General features: G+C 36.6%; 1 protein-coding gene and 1 long non-coding RNA gene across 2 annotated transcripts in view; one reads left to right on the forward strand and one right to left on the reverse strand.

The window, feature by feature from the left end:
* LOC129442755 (uncharacterized) overlaps window positions 1–25,652 on the reverse strand; it is a 119,498-nt gene that overhangs the window by 92,047 nt on the left and 1,799 nt on the right. The gene's annotated exons all lie outside the window — the stretch shown is intronic.
* On the forward strand, window positions 461–2,963 carry LOC129442758 (macrophage mannose receptor 1-like). Its single transcript, XM_055203029.2, has 4 exons — window positions 461–992; window positions 1,082–1,405; window positions 1,545–1,636; window positions 1,953–2,963. The coding sequence occupies exons 1-4, from the start codon at window positions 614–616 to the stop codon at window positions 2,016–2,018; spliced, it is 861 nt and encodes a 286-aa protein (XP_055059004.2). The 5' UTR covers window positions 461–613; the 3' UTR covers window positions 2,019–2,963.

The raw sequence follows: 25,652 nt of genomic DNA on the forward strand, positions 1-25,652 counted from the left end.
TGAAAGTAAGTAAAGGCTCACCAGGGCATGACAGGAACGGAGACAGGGACTGTAATCGACATCCTCATCACCAAATGTAATGTTTGTATTTCGTATTAAATAAAATAATAAAGCAGGCACAGACAGTGCATGTATTATTCTTTACTTCTTCTCTTTACTGTTCTTCTTCCCTTCCCTTATCATACACTATCATCTAGTGGTTACACAATGTCTTTACAGACACAACATTCTTATTCACATTTTCTAGGTTGATAGAAGCACTGGGGACCCAATTATATCACTTAATGAAAAAAGTCAGATTTTTATGATATGTCCCCTTTAAGTAATTAATACAAATTATTTGTAATGGTTTAGCAAAATGTAAAATGCACATTTTTATTTACAGTATGTTGCATTCACTGCACTTTACTTTGAGAACTGTGCTACAGACACTGAATGATTTGTTTGTTTCTCTTCTCATTAGAATACAGCAGCATACAGTGATGATGAAACAGCAAAGAGGAGCTGTAAAATCATTGATGGAGATGAGTTTGATTATGCTGCTTATGCCGTCAGGTTGGGGTTATCATTTAAATCTGTTTTTACAAGTATATGTGCATATGCATATTTAAACATGTTCATTTTAACAGGACTTTTAAGCAGCACGTCTGGTTTTCAGCGAAAGTACTACTACATAAATCAGAATATGACATGGGCAGCAGCTCAGAGTTACTGCAGACAGAAGCACATTGATCTGGCTACTATAGACTCTATGAATGATGTGAACAAGCTGATAAATACTGTGGATCCTGGGTACAGTGGATCAGTGTGGATTGGACTGAAGAGGGCGACATTGAGTCGATGGGTTTGGTCTACAGGAGATGACACTCTTTCACAGTACAGTAGCTGGTTGGCAGGAGAACCTTCTGGTGATGGATCATGTGTTGATTCTTCCAAAGGAGTTTGGAATGATTGTCCCTGCTATATTGCTTTAAATTTTGTGTGCTACAATGGTGAGTAGTCAGTAGTTATTTATGGAAATATACAATTTATTAAAAAAATGAAAGTCCCGGAACCTGATTATGTTGGTATCTCTCAATAGAAAGTGTCGGAAACGTCCTGATAACGACTCCAAAAAACTGGAATGATGCTCTGAGTTACTGCAGACAGTATCACACTGATCTGGCCACCGCCCGCAGCTCTGTGGAGCGGAACCTGCTAAATAATGTTTCTGGAAGTGGACCATGGGTCTGGATCGGTCTGTTCGCAGACTCTTGGCAGTGGTCTGACCTAAGGAAGTTCTACTTTAGAGACTGGGCAGCAGGACAACCAACAACTGGTGATTGTGTTGTGATGTCAACAACTGACTCTGGGAAATGGGCAACTTACAGCTGTGACCAATCACGTCCTTTTATCTGCTATGATGGTGAGTTAACAAGTTAACAGAATAAAATACTTCATGAAAATTATAATTTAACTGTCTTTACAAACAACTGAGAAACATATTCATGTGTTTGTGTTTTTATTTTGAGGATAAATTGCACTATATATTTCTCTTGAAATAGTTTATCAAAAACAGGTTATCAGATTAAACTTGTCCTGTCGGGGAAAATGCAACATGAATGATCCTTCACTACAGGCTGTCATTTTAAACAAGGTATGTTTCTGTTTTAAATACTTGAATTTAGTTTATTAACACATTCATGTACATTAACACAGATTGCCAAGTATGTACTGGCTGTAATGTCTATTTATTTTAAAATAAGGGAGGCGGTCATATCAATAAGGTGGACTTAATTTGAACACTTGAAGTAATGTTTTGCATTTTTCATGTTAAGCATGCACACTTGTATTTTCATTAGACAATGTCAAACCTTGTTATAATTATCGTTATTGTTGTTGACCTCAGCCTAATATTTGTTAGTGTGCAATACATTTTCAAGTGGTCTGATTTTTTCTTGCTGGTTTTTCAGATTGGTACAAAGCTAAAGAGCATAGGACTGGCCAATTACATCCGTATAAACTGGGGGAAAGGATAAAGGTTAAGAGTTGTTTCATCTGAAGAGAGGAACTCTGCTGCAAATGCAATAAATATGAAACCTTCAAAACTGTGACTAATCCTTAATAGACTTCATTTGTATACTGAAAAGGATGGTTTCCCAGACAGGGGTTATCTTAAACCAGGACTAGGCCTTAGTTTAATTAGGAAATAAAATAGTTTAAACAAACATGCCTTACTTTAACATTACTTGTGTGCATTTTGAGGCAAAACAAATGGCACTGGTGTATTTTAAGATATGTCAGTGCAAGTTCTTACTTTTATTTTTAGTCTAACCCTGTCTGGGAAACCGCCCCTAAATGTCCTAATAATCATCTTAATTTAAATCAATAAGCAATAATTCTTAAGCACTTAATGTCATGTTATGAAAGTTTATTAGTTTTTATTGTTGTGGGCATCTACAATGTAAACTACACGAAGAAAACTTTAAAACAGACTCAAAGAATATTTAACATATTTTAATGTATGAAATCAACCTTAAAAGTATCATGATTTCTAGACTATTTTGAAAGCTTGAATAACATTGTTAATCATCATGAATAATAGTATTGTTAATCAATAAATCAAAGGATGTACTAACATTAGGCACAGTTGCCTTGAACCGTGCCGGAGGAGTACAACTGTCCCCACTCCACCACAGGCTTGCACTCACACAATCCCTGCGTCCTAATCTCCATACTATCCATCCTAAATAGTATTTGAAATTAGAATTAGCATGTCCCAAATCATAGTATGTTAAAATGAGTATCCATAAAGTTCCCGGGTGTTTTTTTCTAAGTGTCGATCCAAGGACACTCAAACGGCTGATATTACCCACAAACCACCGCGAGAGGGCGGAGTTTAGATGCGCTACATTAAGAAATAAAAAAGATGAATCACTGAATCCATAAATTAAACTACAGAGTAAAAATTACATGAAAAGTAATTATTGCAAAGATGAGTTGTATTCTGACGTTTGATTTTCTTAAGGATTACAGCATTTTGCTTTGTCACTTCCGTTTTAGTTAGTATATCCCAGTGTGCGCATACTCTTTGGCTCTGCACTCAACAGTATGTACTTTCCAACATTAAAACAGTATACTATTAGGGCATAGTATAAGTAGCCGAATTCGGACGCAGCTTCTATTTTTTATCCAGGCCCAGGCATGCTTTCTTTATTAGAATGTGACTGTTTTAAAGAAAATAGGAAGCGCTCTATCAGAACAATATAATCCATCATAAATATTCATTTTCTGTCTTATTATTTAGAGTCATTTGGGATGTGTTGACACCAGCCCTTTTAATACCTAACACCCTGTTTAGACCAGTGGTCTCCAAAATGGTGCCCATGGGCACCAGGTTGCCCGCATGGCGTCTGTGAGGTGCCCGCCAAAGCACATTCTATTAATAGTCTCAATTGTAATATTTATTTATAGCATATTTTTTATAATAGCTTGGTTTCTTTTATGTATGTTAACATTTTAAACAATGATAAAACATATCAACAAGTGAAATTAAATAGAATCAACAATTAAAACAAAAACGTTTTGAGTAGATAAATATGTTTTATCATTGTCATTCTTAAGGATGTCATTCTTAAGGATCTGTAAAAAAATACTTTTTTTGCAGCCACTACAGACATGTGGTCCAGAACTAATATGACGTTAGTAGGATTGGCTATTTAAGGCCTGTTCTGGTATAGTCTGATTGTGTTCATTTCTTATGAAGAATTTTTAATTTTTGAAAGATATTCATTAAATAATTACTTAATAATTACTGTGTTATGTGTGTTAATATTTAATGCCAGGTACACCGTGCATAAGATTTATTAAATAATCACAACGCGTAAAAATTATTTAATGAACAAACATATGAGAATTAAATATCAAAGCAATAAAACAGACAATTATTTGTCATCAAATTCCTAAAACAGGCAATTAATCGTCGTAATCGACAAAATTTATTAGACAATTAACCGTCAGCCAAATTTCAGTGACAGCCCTATCCGTACACATTATAGATGTTAGAAATGTATTGCTGAAAAACATTACGAAGTAGGGCTGAACAATTTGACCTAAAATCAAAACCTCTGTTAATTTAACATTTGACATCGGTTACGATTAATGAGCGATTTTTTTTTTTGCCTCATAGTTCACTGGCAAGGTTTGTATTTTAAATATGCTCAGATATTAAAGGTGGTATATATTTTTCTATTGAAAGGGCATTTGTTGTTATCTTTGTGATTTTAAAAGAATTAAGTGAAGAGGAAAGTATTAGTTGTTAAGGTTATTTATTGAACATTTTGACTTCAACTGAAATCAAAGCACACATTTTAGTTTACTGTATACGGCAAGTTTCCTAAAAAAAGTATAAAATAAAAAACTTTTTTAAGTCTAGTAATTCAGGGCTCCAGACTAACTTTTTTGTTATTATGAGCACTGTACCCGCTCCCGCTGACTGAAAATTTTAGGAGCACAAGCTGAAAATTTAGGGCACACCTAAATTGTGGCAAATTTGTGGTAAGAACCCGATTGCACATTCACACACGCAGATATTTGCGCGCATCCTCGCGAGGGCACAAATAGGCTATGAGCGAAACTCTACGGGAAAGCGCACCTCTGCTCAGCGAGCACAAATGCAGCCACACAAGTGCTGGAATGAGCACTCGCTCGACTCACTCTGTGCTCTTGTAACTGCACAACATTCACTCGATTGTCAAGTTTACTTTAAAGACTTTGGGACACGCATCTTTTGTTCCACGCTTGCTTGTAAAGACACCACGCAGAGGTTTAAATCACATAGAAAATACATAAATCATATTCTGTATCTCATCATTGTCATTAAAATCTCATTGTTAGTGTATGTCTAGTCTATGCATGTGATTATGTGATTCCTATCCATAAATCCAAGCAATAACCAACTTACAATGTTGTTTGCTGGTGTTTGTTTGTTAGTTCAGTTTGTTAGATCAGTCTGAATCATAATGTTTTTTAGTAAGATGTCAGACACTGAAGTTGCAGTATTAATTACATTGTTTAATACATCCTATAAGACATTTGCAAGCAAAAGATATATCTGAGAGGGGCGTGAAACATTTTTTAAACCAAGGATTTTTGTCATACCAAACTTATTTTAATGTTATTTTAATTAGTGTAAAACAAAATAAACACAGTTTATATATATATATATATATATATATATATATATATATATATAAAGCAGTATAAAAAGTGCAGGATATCAATAATAATTGCATAGGTGCAGGATTATGTAATACGATGTAAACACTTACTATGTATGGGTGGTACTATGAACATAATATACAGAAATGTACAAATGGATATGTACATAATAAACTAAACAGAACAGTAGTGAAATTAATATTTAAGTAGTGCATGAATGAATTTGTATTGTAGTCAGTTAAGAGTGCAATGGCTTAAGTTATTGTGAATAGTTATTCTAATATTCAGTACACAGGGGTGCAAACGATGCAATTCAAGTAGTCCAGCAGTGCAAATGAACAGGGAGTATGAAATAGACAGTCCAGTAGTGTATTGAACAGACCAGTAGTGCAAATCTACATGTTAACTGTGCAAGTAATAAAAACTATTATTATTGGTGCATTACATTACGATATGTAATGCACTGACATTGAACACTTCATACCATGGCATGTTCCCGGTACACTGTGATATCACATGTTTTGTTGTTTGCACCATAGCCTAGTATTTCATTGTGTGTAACTGGAACCTGTTGTACACAAACGTGGACAATTACACTGCTTCATGTTCAAAGAAAAATATTTGGTTATTATATTCATTGCTTCTTCCTAACCCCAAATAGCTTGGAGAAATCTAAAATGCAAGCCAAACCAAAGGTGGGGTTTTAGGAGGTTAATTTGTGTTCTGTGTATAGGTAACATCTGCTGCATTTGTTCAGCCAGATAAAATACCATGAATCTAAATTACATTTGTAATCAAATATTGACCTCATGGATATCGTGGCATGGCCCTCAGTGTGAAAGATTGTTTCTGATGAAAACTAAATTTATCTTTACAGTGTTCACAGCAATATTTCTGCTAAAATGATGTGAGCACAAGTGAGGAGGCCCCAGCAAGCACGTCTTCAGGATCATCCAGCACCAGCCGTGACAAGGTCCAATCTAAACAAAAGAAAACAGTCCGAGACGAACCTCTGGAGATGTACTTCTTATCAAAAGATGCTACAGGGAAAAAATTTAAAGCGAAGCACAGAAGAGAGAAAGAGGAGCACAGAAGGAGCGCTCTGCCAATTTTGGGTCACACCTATAGATGTTTATTATATACCATTTTATTTAGTTATTTTTTTATGTTTATACATTCAAGAAATACAGTTGAACATGTACATTTCATAGATATGTTTATTTGCACTACAGTTCACTTAGACTTTTATCATTGTGACTTATTTGCTCTACAGCTCTGCCAGTTCTTGTTCAGACAAATTAATGTTTATATACCATTTTACTTATGTATTTTAAGTGTTTATACATTTAAGAAATACATTTGAAAATGCCTAATTTCTAAATGTTGATTTGCACTACTGTTCAGTTGCACTACAGTCATTGTGACTTTTCTGGAGTGGACCAACATTTCTGAATCCTGTTTTATTTAATTTAAACTGTCATGTCTCTGATTGTTATTGCATGCAGTTCATTCACAAAAATAAATGTTTGATTAAAAAAACTAATTGTAAATAACGTGACATTTTGGCACTATGCTTGTACATTAGTATTGTTGACCTTTTATTGTAATAACTACATACCTAATTATTGCATCATTATATTTATAGGCAACACTTACCAATTTGCAGGAGTATTAACATTTTGGGGCACAACAAAAATGGTGGTTCCTTGTTCTACCCACCCAACCTCTATAAAACGAGTATATTGGTTAAAATGATAACTTAAATCTTTAGCCAAATCACAAAATACAATACATTTGGCAGGAAATTTGAGAAAATTGTTAACAGAGAAAATGCTTGTAAAAGATTTGTTAAAAGTACACACATCGGATCACCCATTACCTTATATTTTGTGAAAGAGTTTTAATTTTGATATAACGTGTTCTATCAAAAATAGTTAATTTTATCTGGAGATGCTGATATATTAACTAATGATAAAAGAATCAAATCAAATAGATTTCATTTAAAAATGTATTCAAGATCACGGAGATATTGTTTGTACAAAGATTATATATATATTCAAGAGCCATGTTTGTTTGTTTGCCCGTTAACCAAAAATCGTATATGAATGGTTATTGACTACACGCGAGTGGCTCTCTTCTTCTGTGTGACAAGTGAGTGTCAGAACAGACGCATAACGTCTCGCAGCGCCACCCTGTGTACCGGCATATATCTGTTTTGTATTAGGCGCCATCTAGTGTCCAGGGAGTGAAATTGCACCTCACTCGGCTCAGCGGCAGTAAAAATCGTTTGGGTGTGAAAGCAGAAACGTCGACGATAAACGCGCACGAAAAACGTCCCGGTGTGTAAAGACCTTAAGGGTGCATCTCATTTCTATGTCTGACCCCTTCACCTCGGTTTTGCGCGTTCATGTAAGGCGAAGTGGTGTCTCAATTCTCAGTTTGATCAAGGGCTAGGGCCAAGGCGTAGGGATACATAGCCCTTGAAACGAAGTGTGATAATGACCACACTTGAAAGAGAGGGGTAAACATTAACGTAAGAATTTCTCATGAGAGCCGGCATCAAGACGTTTTATTGATGAACGTCGAACTGTCAAGGAGTCGCTAAAATGAAAGTAACGTTATTTTCTGCAGTTTAATTGAGATTATATTATGACACACATCATGTTTTATGATACTTTTAATAAAATGTTCAAGCGGCTTTAATTGTAATGTTTTTGTTTTGAATCTCTAGTTAAGGCGCTAGCTAGCAGCTAAGTTATGCGCTATTTGTTGAGCTCCGCTCAAGCAATCGATACCACAACCTGAGACAACGGCATCTTCTTTGTTTGTCAACGCTTGTCTGTTTACGTAGCAGCCGGTTAGCGGCAAGGGAAAGTGACGCAAACGGTAATCGAGTGGTGTCTCATTTTTTAGACGAACGTTCTGTCTTACCCCTTTCCCCTTTACTCGGTTTCGAGGGGCAAGGGGAAGACGAGGGCAAAGGGGAAGGGGTGGGACGGAGAAGTGAGATTGGCCCTTAGAATCCATTCAGCTGACTTTTCTGTATTTACATTGTGTACTAAGACCAACGGAAAAAGTTGCGATTTTCTAGGCAGATATGACTAGGAACTATACTCTCATTCCGGAGTAATAATCAAGGAATTTGTGTTTGTTGTATTTGTGCTATTGCTCACAATTTGATTATTTCTTATTATTTTATTACTGACTGTTTACTTTTGACAGGACCAGTCAAAATCCTTATCATTGAACTCTGTAAACATCTAACATATTAATTTGCATGGGGCATATTAATGTAAATTAAATTTGAAAGTGTTTCATGTGCATAAAGTCTTATAATCAAATTTAGAGATTAGGAGCATCAAAGTTTGATTTTTAATCATTGATTTTCACTTTAAAGCTACACTGTGTAAGATCAACTCCCATCTAGTGGTGAAATTCTATATGACAACCAACTGAATATTACTTTCTAGCCCCCCAATATCCTAGGGGCTGTTACACTTGGTATTAAGATGTGTTTTCATTGACCGGATCACAAGTGGACGAGAGAGACACATCACTTTACACCTGGTATTTAAATCCATCTCTTTTGTCCACTTTCAACCGCTTCTCTCCAGATTACAGAGAAGGTAGTCTGTGGACGAGTCCCTCTCCTTTCATTTAAACATGAGTGGGAGAAATGATGGGTTTCAATGGGCGCGAACTAATATTATGTCACTGTAATATTAAGTCCACTGCTTGTGTAGTAAACATGCTACACAATGTTTTGTCCGTGTATATGTAAGAGCTTTTTGTGATATGTCAGCGCAATTGCTGAAATAAGATCACGCAACTTCCACACGCTTGTATAATGAAACTAATGAAAGACGCAGAGATCAGCTACTTTAGTTTTATCAATGAAAAGCTAAAAAATAGTGCTGTACACCGTGTGTTCTTGCTAGAGGTCAGAAAAGATGTAAAACAGTACCTCAGATTATATAAATGGGCAGAGGTACGGCAATGTCCTCGAGAATAGGTCTTCAACAGGCTTTCAAATCTGCCTCAAATCAAAGCATTAGATTGCGGGTTGCTCACGGTGTGTGGCTGTTTCTAAATCCGAAGGCTTTCAGCCTACGCAGGCCGCATATGCAGGCTCCATACGTCATCAAGCCTGGTTTATTTAAGTTAACTGAGCATTACATTCGCAAGTCATAAGCATATTACATCAATTTTCAATTAACTAAGAATAATTGTCAGCTTTATAATTGTTAATATTCTGAAATAAGACTGTCTTGATGACGTATACCGCATACACATGCAACCTCGGGAGGCTTCAGCTTCAGTTGAGATGCGGCCAGCATAGTGTAGTCTGAAAGCGCGAAAAGGAAAGGAAAGGAGCTGTGAAATCATTGATGGAGATGAGTTTGATTATGCTGCTTATGCCGTCAGGTTGGGGTTATCATATAAAATCTGTTTTTACAAGTATATGTGCATATATGCATATTTAAACATGTTAATTTTAACAGGCATTTTAAGCAGCACAACTGATTTCATGCGAAAGTACTACTACATAAATCAGAGTATGACATGGGCAGCAGCTCAGAGTTACTGCAGACAGAAGCACATTGATCTGGCAACTGTAGACTCGAATGATGTATGAATGATGTAAACAAGCTGATACATACTGTGGATCCTGGGTACAGTGGATCAGTGTGGATTGGACTGAACAGGGCAACACAGGGTCGATGGGTTTGGTCTACAGGAGATGACACTCTTTCACAGTATAGTAGCTGGTTGGCAGGAGAACCTTCTGGTGATGGATCATGTGTTGATTCTTCCAAAGGAGTTTGGAATGATTGTCCCTGCTATATTGCTTTGAATTTTGTGTGCTACAATGGTGAGTAGTCAGTTGTTTATTTGTGCAAATATACAATTTATTAAAAAAAGAAGAACTGATTTTGTTGGCATCTCTCAACGGAAACGTCCTGATAACAACTCAAAAAAACTGGAATGATGCTCTGAGTTACTGCAGACAGTATCACACTGATCTGGCCACTGCTCGCAGCTCTGTGGAGCAGAACCAGCTAAATAATGTTTCTGGAAGTGGACCGTGGGCCTGGATTGGTCTGTTTATCGACACTTGGCAGTGGTCTGACCAGAGGAGTTTCTACTTTAGAGACTGGGCAGCAGGACAACCAACATCTGGTTACTGTGTTGCCATGTCAACAACTGACTCTGGGAAATGGGCTACTTACAGCTGTGTCCAATCACGTCCTTTTATCTGCTATGATGGTGAGTTTACCCAGTTAACAGAATAAAATACTTCAAGGTAATGTTCCTTCTTTAAATATTTAACTTTATTCTTTATTTATTTTTAAATAGTATATCAAAAACAGGTTATCAGATTAAATTTGTCCTGTGATAGAAAATGCAATATGGATGATCCTTCACTACAGGTTGTCATTCTAAACGAGGTATGTCTGTCTCTTAAATATTTTATTTGGTTTATTTCTGGTACATTAAAACAGATCCAAAGTATGTACACTCTTAAAATGAATGCGTCAAAAACAACACATTAGTGTTGATTCTGGGTCAACACACTACATGCGTTGTCCCAGAATCCACACATCTCTGTGTAAGTAGTGAAACAACACATTTTGTGTTACTTTTAACCAAAGCTTTGAACAGGTTCACGGAACGAAATCGAAAACCAAAAACTTTTGATGTTTTGTGAGGAACAGAAACAAAACCAGAAACTTTCAAAAAATATATGTTCCGGAGAAGAATTGTTTATTTAAAATAATGGTAACCGGTTAATACAGTTATTTTTTTTCGTTCTATGACAAGATTTCTGTGCAATATGACTCGGCAAAGTTCACTTCCGGGCATAGTTAACTCATCTGAGAAATGAGAAACTTGCCACCAGCAAGTAGCCTACTTGAAAGGGTTTTGTCTTGTGTTCTGTTTGGTTTGGTCTTTTATTTTGATATCATGTCATGTCACATTTCACATTCCACTTCCTGTTTGTCACTATATAACCGGTTCAATCTCAAAATCACCTTGCGAAGTATGTGTAAAACTGCATTACCAAGTGTTTCTGTTCATTGCCTTGTTTCTTGTTCATGTTTTGTTTCTTGTTCTTGTTCGTGGTTTTGACCCCTTGCCTGTTTATTTGGATTACACTTTTGGATTACCCTATTTGGATTTGTTTGCCTGCCCTTTTGGGATGTTTTAATAAACCCTCTGCATATGGATTAATCTCTTTCACTTTGTGTAAGCAGCCCCTTTGTTACAGAATACTTCGCCTTACCAGAATCCAGCGGAGGATTTTTTATTCCAGCCGGCAACAATGAACCCAGCAATAAGTTTGTTACATCTTCGCCAGGGCAACCGCCCCATCAAAGATTATGTTCGAGATTTTTTGGACTTATTATCTGGTGGATTATAATGATGTGGCTCTCATGGACCTATTTTGTTGTGGTTTGGATCATGATATATCCCGCCTGAAGCCAGGTAATACTTCTCATTGGAAGTTAGAAAAGTACACAGACTTGGCTTTAATATGGAGTGGGTCTTCCTTCACTGTGGGAGCTAAGAATGAGGAGCTCCACAGTCCCACAAGAACCATCTCACCAGATCGAGCTCAAGTAATGCCTGTATTACCACAACCTGCTAAAGTCATACCTGTTTTGCCACAGCCAGTTCAAGCCATGCCTGTCTCTGTTACCAAGATGGCACCACCATGCCTGTCTCTGTTCCCAAAATGGCCCAAAATGGCTGTCACTATGCCAGCACCTGTTTTTAAGATGGCTACCGCCATACCTGCACCTGTTGTCCAAAGAGCCGTCACCACGACCACGCCTGTCTTCCAGAGGGCCACTATCATCCCTGCCCCTGCTATCAAGATGGCCACCGTGCTTACACCCAAGACTCTTCACAAAATGGCTGTCTCACCAACCTCTCCAGTTCATGCCAAGACCCGAATTATGTCCTGTTCCATGGTCCCTATGGTAATGGAGGTATGTCCTTTGAATTCCGTGCTTCCTGTATTTGCCATGGCCCTGTTTCTGGTCTTCTGTTTCCTGTGTTTCTCAAGCCCCTGAACCTGAATCATCTGATACACCTCCTGTCACGGCTAGAAAGTTCGAACCTGTGTCTCCTGCACTTGCTACCACAACTAGAAGGTCCGAACCTGAGCCTCCTGCACATTCTGTCAAAAGTGAATCGCTTGGCTTACATGAATCGCCTGGTTCACCAGATTCATCCGAATACACTGCACTTTCTTTTATGGCTGAAAAGTTTGAATCTGAGTCCCTGAGCTGTCCGTTTAGACCAAGTCTGCTGAACCTAAGCTTCTTGAATTTCCTGTCATGACCATAAAGCCTGTTTCTAAGTGTCCTGAGTTTCCTGTAGAGGCCGAGATGGTTACTCCTGAATTTCCTGTGTCCTGTATGTCAGCAAATATAGTCACTTATGACGCTCCATAGACTCTTTGCCCTATCTAACATGACCGACTCTGAATTCATTGTCCTGCCCAATATGACCAACCATGAACTCTCTGCCTTTCCCAAGATGGACATTAAAGGTAGGTTAACTGATTTGATCCTGAAACATTTTTAGTTATGCTGGTTAAAAGTCTCTTCACATCCTGATAGCAATCATTGTGTTAAGTTGTTTAAATGTATTTGTAGAAATGTATGTCATCTGTGAAAGGCATAGGACCAAGAAATGTTCAACCAATCATAGATTTCGGTCTGAACGGACGTTTCCTTTTTTGTCCCTCATACGTAAGCGTAATTTGAATGCCCACCGCGCAAGCTAGTCCACGCAGACACCATACGTCATCGGCGCGTTCACGTGCGCTCACCTCCTGTCTGTAAACAGTGAGAACAGCAAACTTTTCTGCTGAATTGACAACCTGTACAGGAGTTACAAAACTAAAGGCATCTTTTATAACAACAACAGCAAAAACTGCCTTGATCAGCAAGAGCAAAAACCAAATGAACATCGGTTAATTTTCTGCTTTACCACGAGATGCAAACATCTGCAGGAGGCAAAGGGTCTGATGGGTCGTTGCACTGTTTAGGTAGGTAAGATAGGTACGCGATATGCTTGTATTGAGATGGATTCAGATATTTTACTTTGATGAAACATGTTGCTTATGAAATTTGTGTTCGTTTGCGGATTAGCGTAACAGTTAGGCTACTACGTCTACACAACCGAAAGTGTGCTTATACTAATTCTGATGTAAACCAGTTGTTTGGTTATTTTGGAAGTGTTATTCACTGTGTACTGCAAAGTTTTCTCACTGGTGAAAGAGACATGAGATGTGACCGTCTGATCTGTGCGTGTTCATGTGTTTTGAAAGAGGCGTGACTTTGGATGGCGATTTGACTTGAGGGTGGGATCGGGATTTCATTGCTAGGCGGCTACCATTAGCATTTTTCAAAATGTGTTACCCTACCTTTAAAATATTTAAGGGGCCAGAGACATACATTATAAATAAGACTTGATAGAGAGGTGGACTGCTTGTTTGATTTGAACATCATTGCAATGAAGTTGTGTTTTGCCTGGGAAAGCACACTCATATTTTCATTATACTCAAAGAATGAATTTGTTAAAAACAACACAATCAGTATTAGTTTTGGCACAACACACTAAATGTGTTGTCCCAAAACAGACACATCTTTGTGTTATTTTTGGAAAAACACATTTTATGTTATTTTTAACACAACTTGTGTTGTAACTTTTATTTTATTAAATGGCACATAGTGTGTTAAATAGTACACAAAATTTTTTATTATAATCTTATTATAATTATTGTTCTTGCTGTTATTATGCTGAATACACACCAAACGCAAAACATTGCATTCCTCGCTCTAGATTACTCGTGGGATTTAAACTTGCAAGAAAGACACGATGCGAATGCCGCATGTTTGCGGCAACCGCGCCGTCCAATTCACGTCATTTGCATCACCCCGCGCAAATTTGCGTCTTTGCATTGACTTTGTATGTAACCTACTTGCGCAAATAGTTAAATCCTATCAACCTAAAAAACTTTAAAAAGAACAACCCAGTAACTTTGTTTTGGTAAACCATTCTCTGCAAGCATATAAAAAATAGTTTATTGAAATTTGGCTCCCCTTGTGATGTCAAAAGGGGATCTTATTATAATACTGTCCCTTAATCTGCACTATTCAACCACAGCACTGCCATTTAGTGCAGAGATCAGCTCATTTGCATTTAAGAGGACACACCCAAAATGGCACGTTTTTGCTCAGACCTGCAAAGTGGCAATTTTAACATGCTATAATTAATTATCTATATGGTATTTTGAGCTAAAACTTCACATACATACTCTGGGGACAACAAAGATTTATTTGAAATCTCAAAAAAAGTCTTGTGAAATGTCCCCTTTAAAATTGCTTTTGGTGTGTACGCTCCATAATAAAATGTTTTATTGTGCCATAATTCTTTAAGTTTTTTTTTCTTGCTGGTTTTCCAGATAACTAAAAAGTTAAAAATCGTAGGACTGGGAAATTACATCCACATAAACTGGGGGAAAAACTAAAGGTTAAGAGGCGTTTCATCTGAAGAGCAACTGTAATGCAGATTTTCAAAATAAATGTGAAAAGTATCATAATGGTGACTAATCCTTAATATAATGTATTTTAAAACATTTAACCTTTTAATAGTATGTTGATGTATAATTATAAAATTGCAGGCTATTTTGAAGGGTTCACTACATTTCATCCTTTCATTTCACTAATGATTATTATTATTGTTGTTTATATTGTTGTTATTTAATAAAGTACAAGAGATCATTGGGGGTTTCTGCCATGCTAGAAATGCTTTTGAGATTTGAGATAATTTATGGACTATGTAAAAACTTTATATAGCATATAAGCAAATGTATTCCTTACTTTCAGATCTTTGTCTTTCTTGTAAATTCATATTGTTGGTGTGCATATATAATCTGATATATTTATTTGCAAAATGCGCTTAATTTAAACAATGCTGGTTCTCTCTCGCTAAAAGCGAGCCACGTCAAGCCTTGTTTACTTTTATTCTCTCACCCGCTCTGCACCGTAAGCCTTGCGCAATTGGGATAGGTCAGTACAACAAGATTAAAACAAGATCATAGATCATTTAAATAATGTTGTGCAGGTTGCTGTTGATCCACCTGTCTGTGTTCAAGAAGAGGTAATGGTTATATGCTGTAAATTTGAAATACAGCTTACTCACAAGCAGAGACAGAGTTCACTTTTTCTTAGTTTTTGTAACATGCACACTGTTACACTGATTTTCAAAGAGTGCAATGTTGAATGTAGACTTAATGTCATGTGTCATATTTTGTCAAATAAATGTTTCATTACAATAAAGTGCATAAAGTTGCTTTGTTTTTTTTTCATTAATAATTGGAAAAATATTATTAACTGTTTCCCTGCCATTGACTAGTTATCTTGTCAATCCACAATACCGCTATTATCCACCAGGTGGCGCTCTTCAGCAACTTATAAAACCTGGAAGTATTTCCCTAGGGCAAACAGCTATAAGTCCGTGTAAGTTTTAAGGATCACTCCGGATTTGATCTCTATCAAAAGTCCTTCACAAAAATGGAATTATCTTAGATTTTTACTCAAAATTTGGTGTTTTAGAAAAATTACCCATATTTGATAGGTGATAAAAAAAAGAACTAATAAAGGTAGGATGAAACAGTTTTTAAAGCTTTTTTTTTCAAAATGTGTGAAATAGCACTTTAAGTGTTGCCCTGATTTTGCTGGCAAAGATCATGAACACATTGGGCAAAGCATGCATTGAGCATTGTGTTAGTCTTGTCTAGTCAGAAATTTGACTAAACAGCAAAAGGTCTGATCTGATCATTTCTGACCAAGAACCAGCCCCTTAGAGAGAAAGAGACAGAGAGTAGCTAGGCAAACCCAGTTTCATTTGTGAAATTATAAGGGTAAACTGGGGAGTGTTGTAACACCATCAGTGTAACTAATTAGAATTTAACAACAGGGGTAAAATCATTATAATACATGGGGTGACTTTTACTGCCACTGTAAGTCTTTGTGTAATAATATACTGTAACGAATTTACAGGACATAAAATCTGAGGTAAGAAATTCAAATTTTGTTTTATTATTTCATTTGTGATCATGTTAATGAAATGTTAAATGTCAGAACTGTAACACTACCTTTCAAAATACAAAAAAAAATGAGTTGTACTTTATCACTAAATTCAGAATAATTTACAAACTCTATGTATACATTATTTAAAATATATTATAGTAAATGATTATAATAAAGGATTAAAATGTATACCATTATTTTCTCACCTCTGCGTTGTTCCAGACTCATATGCTTTTATTTTATACATGCAAAACAAAATGAGACAAAACAAAATGACTGTTTCTAGTAGTGATGCACCGATGTATCGGCCACCGATATTTATCGGCCGATTTTTGATGAATTTGAAACCATCGGCATATCGGCAATAGCACGAGAAAGGCCGATACCGATTGTTTATAAATTAACTGCATAAAGAAATCCATTATATGTAAAAAATGAGTTTATGTTGTTAATAAAATAAATGCTGAATAGCAAAAACCACCTTTGAAGGTTGTCATGCTGTCTTATTATATTTGTTTTAATTTGTGCGCCTCTTATTATGTTGGTCAGTTGAATGTTAATTAGATCCAATCCATGTTCAGTAAAAATAATTTGATGCAGAAATAAACTAGCTAATAGACCAACTGTATAGTATTGTATACAAGTGTTTAATATCGGTATCGGCCAGAAGTTGTCTGTTTGAATCGGAATCGGTATCGGCCCAAAAAATCCTATCGGTGCATCCCTAGTTTCTAGTGCTCCTGTGTTTAACTCAAATAGCGTGTCTTGTCTTTTTAGAGACACGGGTGGAAAATAAACTAAGTATATGATAATTCATTTTGGCAGATCAACATTAAGTCACAGGTTGACAAACATAAATGGAGTGGATATTGAAATTACTGAAAATCATAAATATATTTGAATAGTTTTGATGACGAACTAAGTCTGGAAGCAAATGTTTGTGCAAGAAGTTTGTGCAAGAAATCTTAAGCAAATTATATTTTTCTTAAGGAAGACGAAAACATTTAATGTATCCACCAAGATGATGACTTTACTAAAATAGTAAAAAGTCTTTTATGCAGTAGGTTTTTTCATTTTGTATTGTAATTTGGTTTGGTAATATTACATTGTCTAATAGCAATAGCTTTTTAAAGTTGCAGGAGTATTTAACTTGAGAAATTATGATCTGTGCAATGAATATTATTATTGTTGTTATTAGGGCTGTCCTCGACTAAGGATTTACATATTCGAATCAGAATTGTCGAATCTTTTCATAGTCGACCGATAGTAGAATCATCTGGGTGGGTGCATGGGTTGGGAGGAGGTCAGACCAGGTACAAATTGATAACTTTTATTTTCTTTCACAAGCAGCACACATAAACAAGTTTCTGATTAAGTGACCAAAACTGTCTTTCAAATGATGAACGAAGACAAAACTGACGATGCATTTATATATTTTTAATGTAAAATTTAAGGCAACATTTGTTTAATTATTCCTCATAATATTTTAAAGCCACGATCTACAGAACATCACACAAAAAACATTTTGACAACTAAACCTAAAAATATAACAAAGGTGATCCTGCCTTGGAAACCTCTGCTAATTCAGTGTTTTTATTTAATTTGGAGATTAAGCGCGTCAAAGCAGTCATGACTAAAAAAACGACAAATGAGAAATGACAAATAATTTGTGATTGTTACTGCAAATTATAAAAACTATAAGCTTTATATACAATTCATAAAAACACTGAAATTAATGATTTTATAGACACTACGCGTTATTATTTAACACAGAAATACCTGCTTGCTTTCACTTTGATCATCTCCATTCACTTTAGATACAGAAACAACTGATTATATTATTTATTTCAGGAATCTCTTTTCTATCATTTGAAAGTGAACCCCGACGAGAATATTAAATCACAAGAAAGACCGTCGTGTCAGGCATAAATATAGGTGCAGATATTTTCCGTTTCATCACCGAAATTTAAAGAAACGGCTTACCTACTTTGTAGTTTAACTTTTGACAAGATAACCACTATGTTCTAAATACATTTTAAAAACTTATACCCGTCGAAAACATCCGTTTTTTAACGGTTTAGTTTGATGAACTTCTAAATATGAGACGAAGCGCACCTAGCACGTTCGGCTAAATTGCATGCGCAAGCATGGCCAGCACGCAATAGCGCAAAATCTATACAACGAAAAGCAATCCAAAATGTACAGACTTAAATTAGATTAGAATTTACGTTTATAATAAATAATTTTTTTTAATAAAATAAGGTCAGAAGTAACAAAGTGCAGAACAAATATGTGCATGCACGAAAACAAAACAGAAGCCAAATAGATACATCAGATAACCCTGAGTGATTTATAAATAAAATAAAATAAAATAAAATAAAGAAATTATTAAAAGAATGAACATATAGCCAAAATTGCCAGCTTTTGCTTTTAAATGTAGAAACAAAGAGGCAATGGCTTATTAACAAATCTCTTGGATGTGTAGCCCGGTCACAGGGGTTGCTGGATTTATTAACGCATTTTAAATATTTATTGAAAGCTGATACTTCACATATTATTTGCAGAATTATAATAATATGCTGTATATTAATATATTGGGAGAAAGCTGTTATATGTGAAATCAGAGTTGTGCACAGTGCACCATATACGGCCAAAATTAAAGGATCCTCATTTCATAACACATCTGCGACGATTCGACTGTGAGATTGGTAGTCGAATCAGGCTTCTCCTATCGATGCATCGAATCTTCGACTATTCGGGGTCACCCCTAGTTGTTATCATCATTCACTTTTTTAGATGATGTGATTTCTGTATGTGTTGTGACCTACTGCTAAAAAAACAAGGGGGACACAATATTGTGACAAAAACACAATAATGTAAATGTGCAAAATGATCTTTAGTGGCAATTGGTTATTTGAGTTCAATTTAATGCTAGGAGGCTTGTAAAAGTTTTTAGTTTAATATTTTTAAACTTTTGCACGCCAAAATTGTGTCCAGGTGGTTTAGCTTCATAACAGTTGTTTCTAGTAGTTCAGTTTTGAGTTACAAGCTAATACAAAGAATGTTGTGAGCTGCATACATTATGTCTCTCATATAATCTGTGTACTTTACCTGTTAAATGAGGCAGAGACTACCACACCCTCCCTGTTACCTAAACACATTAACTCATTTGCCAAAACATCTAATAAATTTACATACAAGGGGCAGGGAATATGTTAAGCTTATAGCCAGACAATTCACTAAACATCATCAAATTTTATTCCATCAATTTTACAGAAAATAAAACTTCAAAAAACTGAAATATATTTATATTTAAACTTGGATCAGTGTCTCAAACAAAAGTTAATACAGTATTTTTAAAATGTTGTGTAAACCTCAGTGAGGTTGACAGACAGATATCCCTCTCCTAACAAACATTAACCATTTTTTTATAGTAAAAGCATAGTAACTAGGGGTGGGCCGATCCGGTATTCAGTATAGATATTAGTTCGATATTGGCAAAAATGGCCGGATCGAATATTGTATAAGTTGGGGAGAAGTCCGATACCAACACGGACCTTGTCATGGCAACCTTGCTGAGCAACACGAATTTGCACAAAGTTGCACTTTAAATTGCATTATACATTTTTGTGCTGCTGACTAACTAAAAATGTTGCTACTAGTCTGTTTAAAATATTTGAATAAAAATGAATCAGTATTGCACAATGTTTCATTGAGTGTTGAATTTGCACAGTCATTTGTTGCAGAGAAAAACGTTTGAGTTCTGTTGCTCTGTTTAAGCATGATCCTTTTTGAAGGGCTAACAAATGTGTTATTTGCAGCTTAATTGAATAAAAGGGCGATAGAGATTGTATTGGATCGCTATCGACAGATACTCAAGGTTGTGGTATCGACATCAGTTTCAGACATTAAAAAGTGGTATCGGCCCAGCCCTAATGTTGCGTCTACACCAACCGCCTTTCAGTTGTCAAAATCGCGTCTACCACGCCTAGTTTGCAGCTTAAACAGTTTGAATGCATTCGCGCGTGTAGAGCGAAGAAGACAAAGTCAGAGGCAAAATCCACTTCTTGTGGGAGGGGCAAGTGCTATGCGGATGTCTGTTTGCAAGATGACTGATTGTGCATTTATCGAGAGTTACCGGTTTGTATTTGGTAACCTTACTATAGGGGGAAAAATAAACAACGCGGGTCGATAAACGTCACGTAACTCAAAAGTGAAATGTGTATTTACAACTTACCAGGTTGCCTGATGTCCTCACTGACACTCTTCCAAGCGAGGTCCTTTTTATTCCTGTCTCTGTAGAAATAAGAACTGCTGTTGTATAGCTCCGGGTGACTGCTTACGGACAATATCAAGCGTTCCTTCAGGTTGAATGAGTGAATGAGCCGCCACAGCAGGAAGCAGGCTCCTGATTGGTTAACACGGCGCAAAATTTTCAACTTAGGCGTCTGCCGCAAATTCGCGTCAAACGCAAAATGCACAAAAAGCACCATTCAAACTAGACGCGCAAATGAGGAACAAACGCGTCTTCCGCGCCGCACCAAATGCCTCATCCGCGAGACCTCCAGACGCGCGTCAACGCGTCTTCACATTGACTTAACATTGAAATCACTTGCGCTTCACGCCTCTACCATGGTTGTTGTAAACGCAGCATAATAGTAACCATGGTTTTTTGTGTGTGTATTGATTACCATTTGTAAAACCATGGTTTTGAAGATTGCACGGAACAGTTTTTAGTCCAGTAATTTTCTAAATAATCCCTTCACAAACATAAAAAAATGCAATTAGGAAATAAAGACAATGGGGGAGATTTAAGACAAAGTAAATTGTTAAAAGTACAAGTAATTAATAAAAAATAATTTTAAGAGTTTGTTCTTTGTATTTTAACAAAGGAAAATTTAAATGCAACTTTGAAAAATTGAGATCTATGTGTTAAGTTTGTTGCCACAGTACTGTAAATTTGCAGTGGAACATGGCAATGTATTTACGGTAATGCATACTTTGAAAACTGTGCTACATAAACTAAATAGTTTTTTTGTTGATCTTACTGTTGCTCTTTTTAGAATACAGCAGCATATAGACCATTTTGCAAACAACACTGGTCCAGAAACACTTCCTGTTTCCGTTTATTAACAATGAACAAAATATTAAAGGAACAGTATGTAAGAAATGTATATCAATTAATCATAAAATGGCACTGATATGTCACTAGACATTAAGAAATCATTTTCATTTCAAATACTTATATCACTGACAACAGTGGTATGTCCGGATATTGTCATTTAAAAAGTGGAGTTGCAGCCCTCAAAAATTGCAAAATTGTCTATACAGTGATGATGAAACAACAAAGGGGAGCTACAATAACAGTGATGGACATGAGTTTGTTTATGCTGATTATGCCGTCAGGTTGGTGTGGTCATTCAAATCTTTTCTTACAAGTAAACGTGAATATGCATATATTTAAACATCTTCATTTTAACAGGACTTTTGGGCAGCACATTTGGTTTTCTGCAAACCTACTACTACATAAATCAGAGTATGACATGGGCAGCAGCTCAGAGTTACTGCAGACAGAAGCACATTGATCTGGCTACTATAGACTCTATGAATGATGTGAACAAGCTGATAAATACTGTGGATCCTGGGTACAGTGGATCAGCGTGGATTGGACTGAAGAGGGTGACGGTGAGTCAATGGGTTTGGTCTACAGGAGAAGACACTCTTTCACAGTACAAGGACTGGAATCCAGGAGAACCTTCTGGTGATGGATCATGTGTTGATTTGCACAGTGGACACTGGAACGATCTTTCATGTTCTGATGTTTTAAACTTTGTGTGCTACAATGGTAATTAGTTGTTTATTTTTGAAAATATTCTGTTTATCTGAAAAGAAGTGCTAAAACATGATAATAGTTTTGCATATCTCAATAGAAAGTGTCGGAAACATCTTGATAACAACTCCAAAAACTTGGGTAGACGCTCAGAGTTACTGCCGACAGTATCACACTGACCTGGCCACCATCCACAACTCTGTGGAGCAGAACCAGGTATCTCTTGCTGGAAGTGGGCAATGGGTCTGGATCGGTCTGTTTTTGGACTCTTGGCAGTGGTCTGACCAGAGGAGTTTCTACTTTAGATACTGGACAGCAGGACAACCAACAACTGGTGACTGTGTTGCCATGTCAACAACTGACTCTGGGAAATGGGCAACTTACAGCTGTGACCAATCACTTCCTTTTATCTGTTATGATGGTGAGTTTACCCAGTTAACAGAATAAAATACTTAAAGAAGTATTTTATAAGGCTTTACAAACTGTGCCCCATATTTATGTATTTGTTTCTATTTTGTATGCAACTTTTACCCTATGTTTCTCTTGAAATAGGATATCAAAAACAACTTCTCAGATTAAACTTATCCTGTGATGGAAAATGCAATTTGGATGATCCTTCATTACAGACGCTCATTTTGAATAAGGTATGTCTCTGTCTTAAATTTAGGGATGTCCCAATCATGTTTTGTGCCCCCAAACTGATCCAAGTTCATTTATTTTGAGTATCGGCTGACATCGAGTCCAAATGTTATACTTGTATTTTCCTGGTTCTAGGTGGACACTTAAAGTACTTACATGAAAATCACTTTCGAAAAGAGAGTCAGGCAGACTCCGCCTCTTACTCTTAAAGGCCAATTTATACTTTTGCGTTAGGTGCGCGTTATAGGTACGCCGTAACATACGCATAGACGCGAACCCTGTCGCCGTAGCCTTCGCAGTACCTGACGTGCACCTCCTCAAAAATGTAACTACACGTCGAAACGACGCGGACCACAAGATCTGTGATTGGTCGGCGTGAATGCATTGTGTTTCCTCCTACGCATTTCGGCGGTGTAACTGCAGAGCAACACAAACGCAGAAGTATAAATGCTCATGACGGCGTTGCCTACGTGCATAGCGTCTGGGGTACCCTACGGCATAACCCCGACGCAAAAGTATAAATTGGCTTTAAGCCGGGCATTTAACGTCGCCTTCCGTGTGAAACGGAAAAAAAAGATTCACATGTTAAAACATGCAGTACTATCAAAGCACATTCGAGCTGGATTACCGTAGCTTTCACATTGCTTTCACTCATTTACAACATCGTTGCCTGGGTTGCATATGTGTGGGGCGGGTCTAAAGAAGGTCCAGATTCTATTGGGGTAAGGGCGTGTTTGTTTAGGTGATTTTGAATGTTAGCATTGTCTTTTAGAGATCGTGCACCCCGCCTTTAATATCAACCTAATGAATAAGCTTTACAACTAAATATGACTGCATGTTGCTTTTCTTCCTTAGCCTGTGTCCCTTTATGCGCAAGCCCTTAGAAAAATTAACTTGGTATAATAAAAAAGTAGTAATCTTGCTTTTGGTAGATTGATTATCAACTCCATTAGCATATAGTTTTACTAGAAAAATATCATGGTAAAACTAAGGTTCCCACTTTGAGCCTTGTTAAACTTTCTCCAACAGTTCTCTCTTCCGAAGAAATCTATGAAACTCATTCTATCCATGTTAAACGTAACTGGTTGTCCGGTGCCAAAGTCACTGCTTTATGTGCATGCTTAAATGGATTAATCTTGGCATTGGGAAGTTGACACAGAAAGTTGATAACCATGAGTTTGATCATCTTCATGCTACTAACCATGATCCGATACATGCAGCCAATTCCAATTTGTTTAAAAATGCCTCAATCGACTCAATTCCAATCTTTGTGATCGGTTTGGGACATCCCTACTTAAATTTGGATTATTACATTCTTAACAACATTTTCATCGTTATTTACAGCTAAGACTGATGTGTGTTAATGTGCATGGGTGATTGTTATCTTGCTGGCTTTTCAGATAGGTGAAAAGCTTAAGAGCATGGGACTAGGAAATGGCATCCGTATAAACTGGCGGAAAACTGAAGGTTAAGAGATGTTTCATCTGGAGATCAAATGTACTGCAGATATATAATTTTGAATAATTATTATTCTATGTCATAAAATTCATTATTAGTTTTAAATCCACAAGTAATCATTCTTCCTGATTATGTCATGTTTTGCAAAAGTTAATTGTTACTTTATATCGTTGTGGGCATCTAGAATGTACTTCTTTAAAGTAAACTTTTAAAACCGACTATTTAACATATTTTAATGTGATGTACAGAAACAACCTTAATAGTATAATGATGTATAAATATAAAATTCTAGACTATTTTAAAGGTCTGACTATATTTCCTAATAATCATAATAAATTATTATTGTTATTATTAGACTACCTGTTTATTTGTCTCAAAGACCTTCCATCGAATTTTGGAAAGGATCCACCATTTTAAACAGGAGTGAGGAACGTCTAATTGATTTCACGTTTTTAAACTTAATTTTGAGCCAGCACAGTCAATTTCTCTTAGAAGTCTGAAATTATCAATCATGTGTAACATTTAACTATTAAAACCTATTGCGCCCCCTTTGCACCCTTGATGCGGTCTTCGACGAAGCGTGCACTGCTGCAGGCTTCACGCACTTTACCAACCCAGAAGTCCTTCGGAAAGGGTTATCAGACCAGTCAGACGTGATGTCATCAAAGTGTGCACTCTGAGGAAGTCCACAAGTGGCTTTGTTTACAAATTTTGGTTCACTTGCAAAGAGGGCATTGTGAAATCAAACCACACCAAAGAAAAAATATATATTTATAAGTGAACTAGCGGACTTTCCACATACAAAAATACACTCTAAGTTTACTTTCACTGCTTGACACAGCCGAGGCCCATCAAGAGCAGGTGCCTGATTATTGTGGTTTACCCTGACTATGCAACTACATAAATGTATTTATTTGTGTGGTTTAGACTTAGCTCTTCAACCCCCCCCCAAAACTTTGCCACCCCGTGCATAAAATCCAAAAACCAGTTAACGTTAATAGTAGTAATAGTAGCAGCAATAAGAGTCAGAGCCTGACTCCACCCACTGGCAATATTTGAAAAATGCAAGAAAAGTGGGCAGATCCCAATAGAGAGAGAGGGGACGAACTAAGCTCGCACCAAGTGTGTGGTGAGATCGTAACAAGGGCGTGGTGGGCTTGAACCTGCTTACGTCACAAGGTATTTTTTGGACCCAACATCCAATAGGAAAATTCAACTGCAGTAGCCATCGTTCAACCTGAAGAGGGCAGCACTCAGACGTTTTTACACCACATTTTGTAGTATTACAGGGCTCGAAATTGCGACCATTTTGGAATGGAAATTGAATCTGTGCGACCTTAAAATATATTTGGGAGCATTTGTGCGACTGCCCATTTTGTTGTGGTGCGACTTGACTTAGATTGAGATGCTGCGCT

The sequence above is a fragment of the Misgurnus anguillicaudatus genome, chromosome 2 (assembly GCF_027580225.2).
Source record: "Misgurnus anguillicaudatus chromosome 2, ASM2758022v2, whole genome shotgun sequence".
In the NCBI taxonomy this organism is placed as follows: domain Eukaryota; kingdom Metazoa; phylum Chordata; class Actinopteri; order Cypriniformes; family Cobitidae; genus Misgurnus; species Misgurnus anguillicaudatus.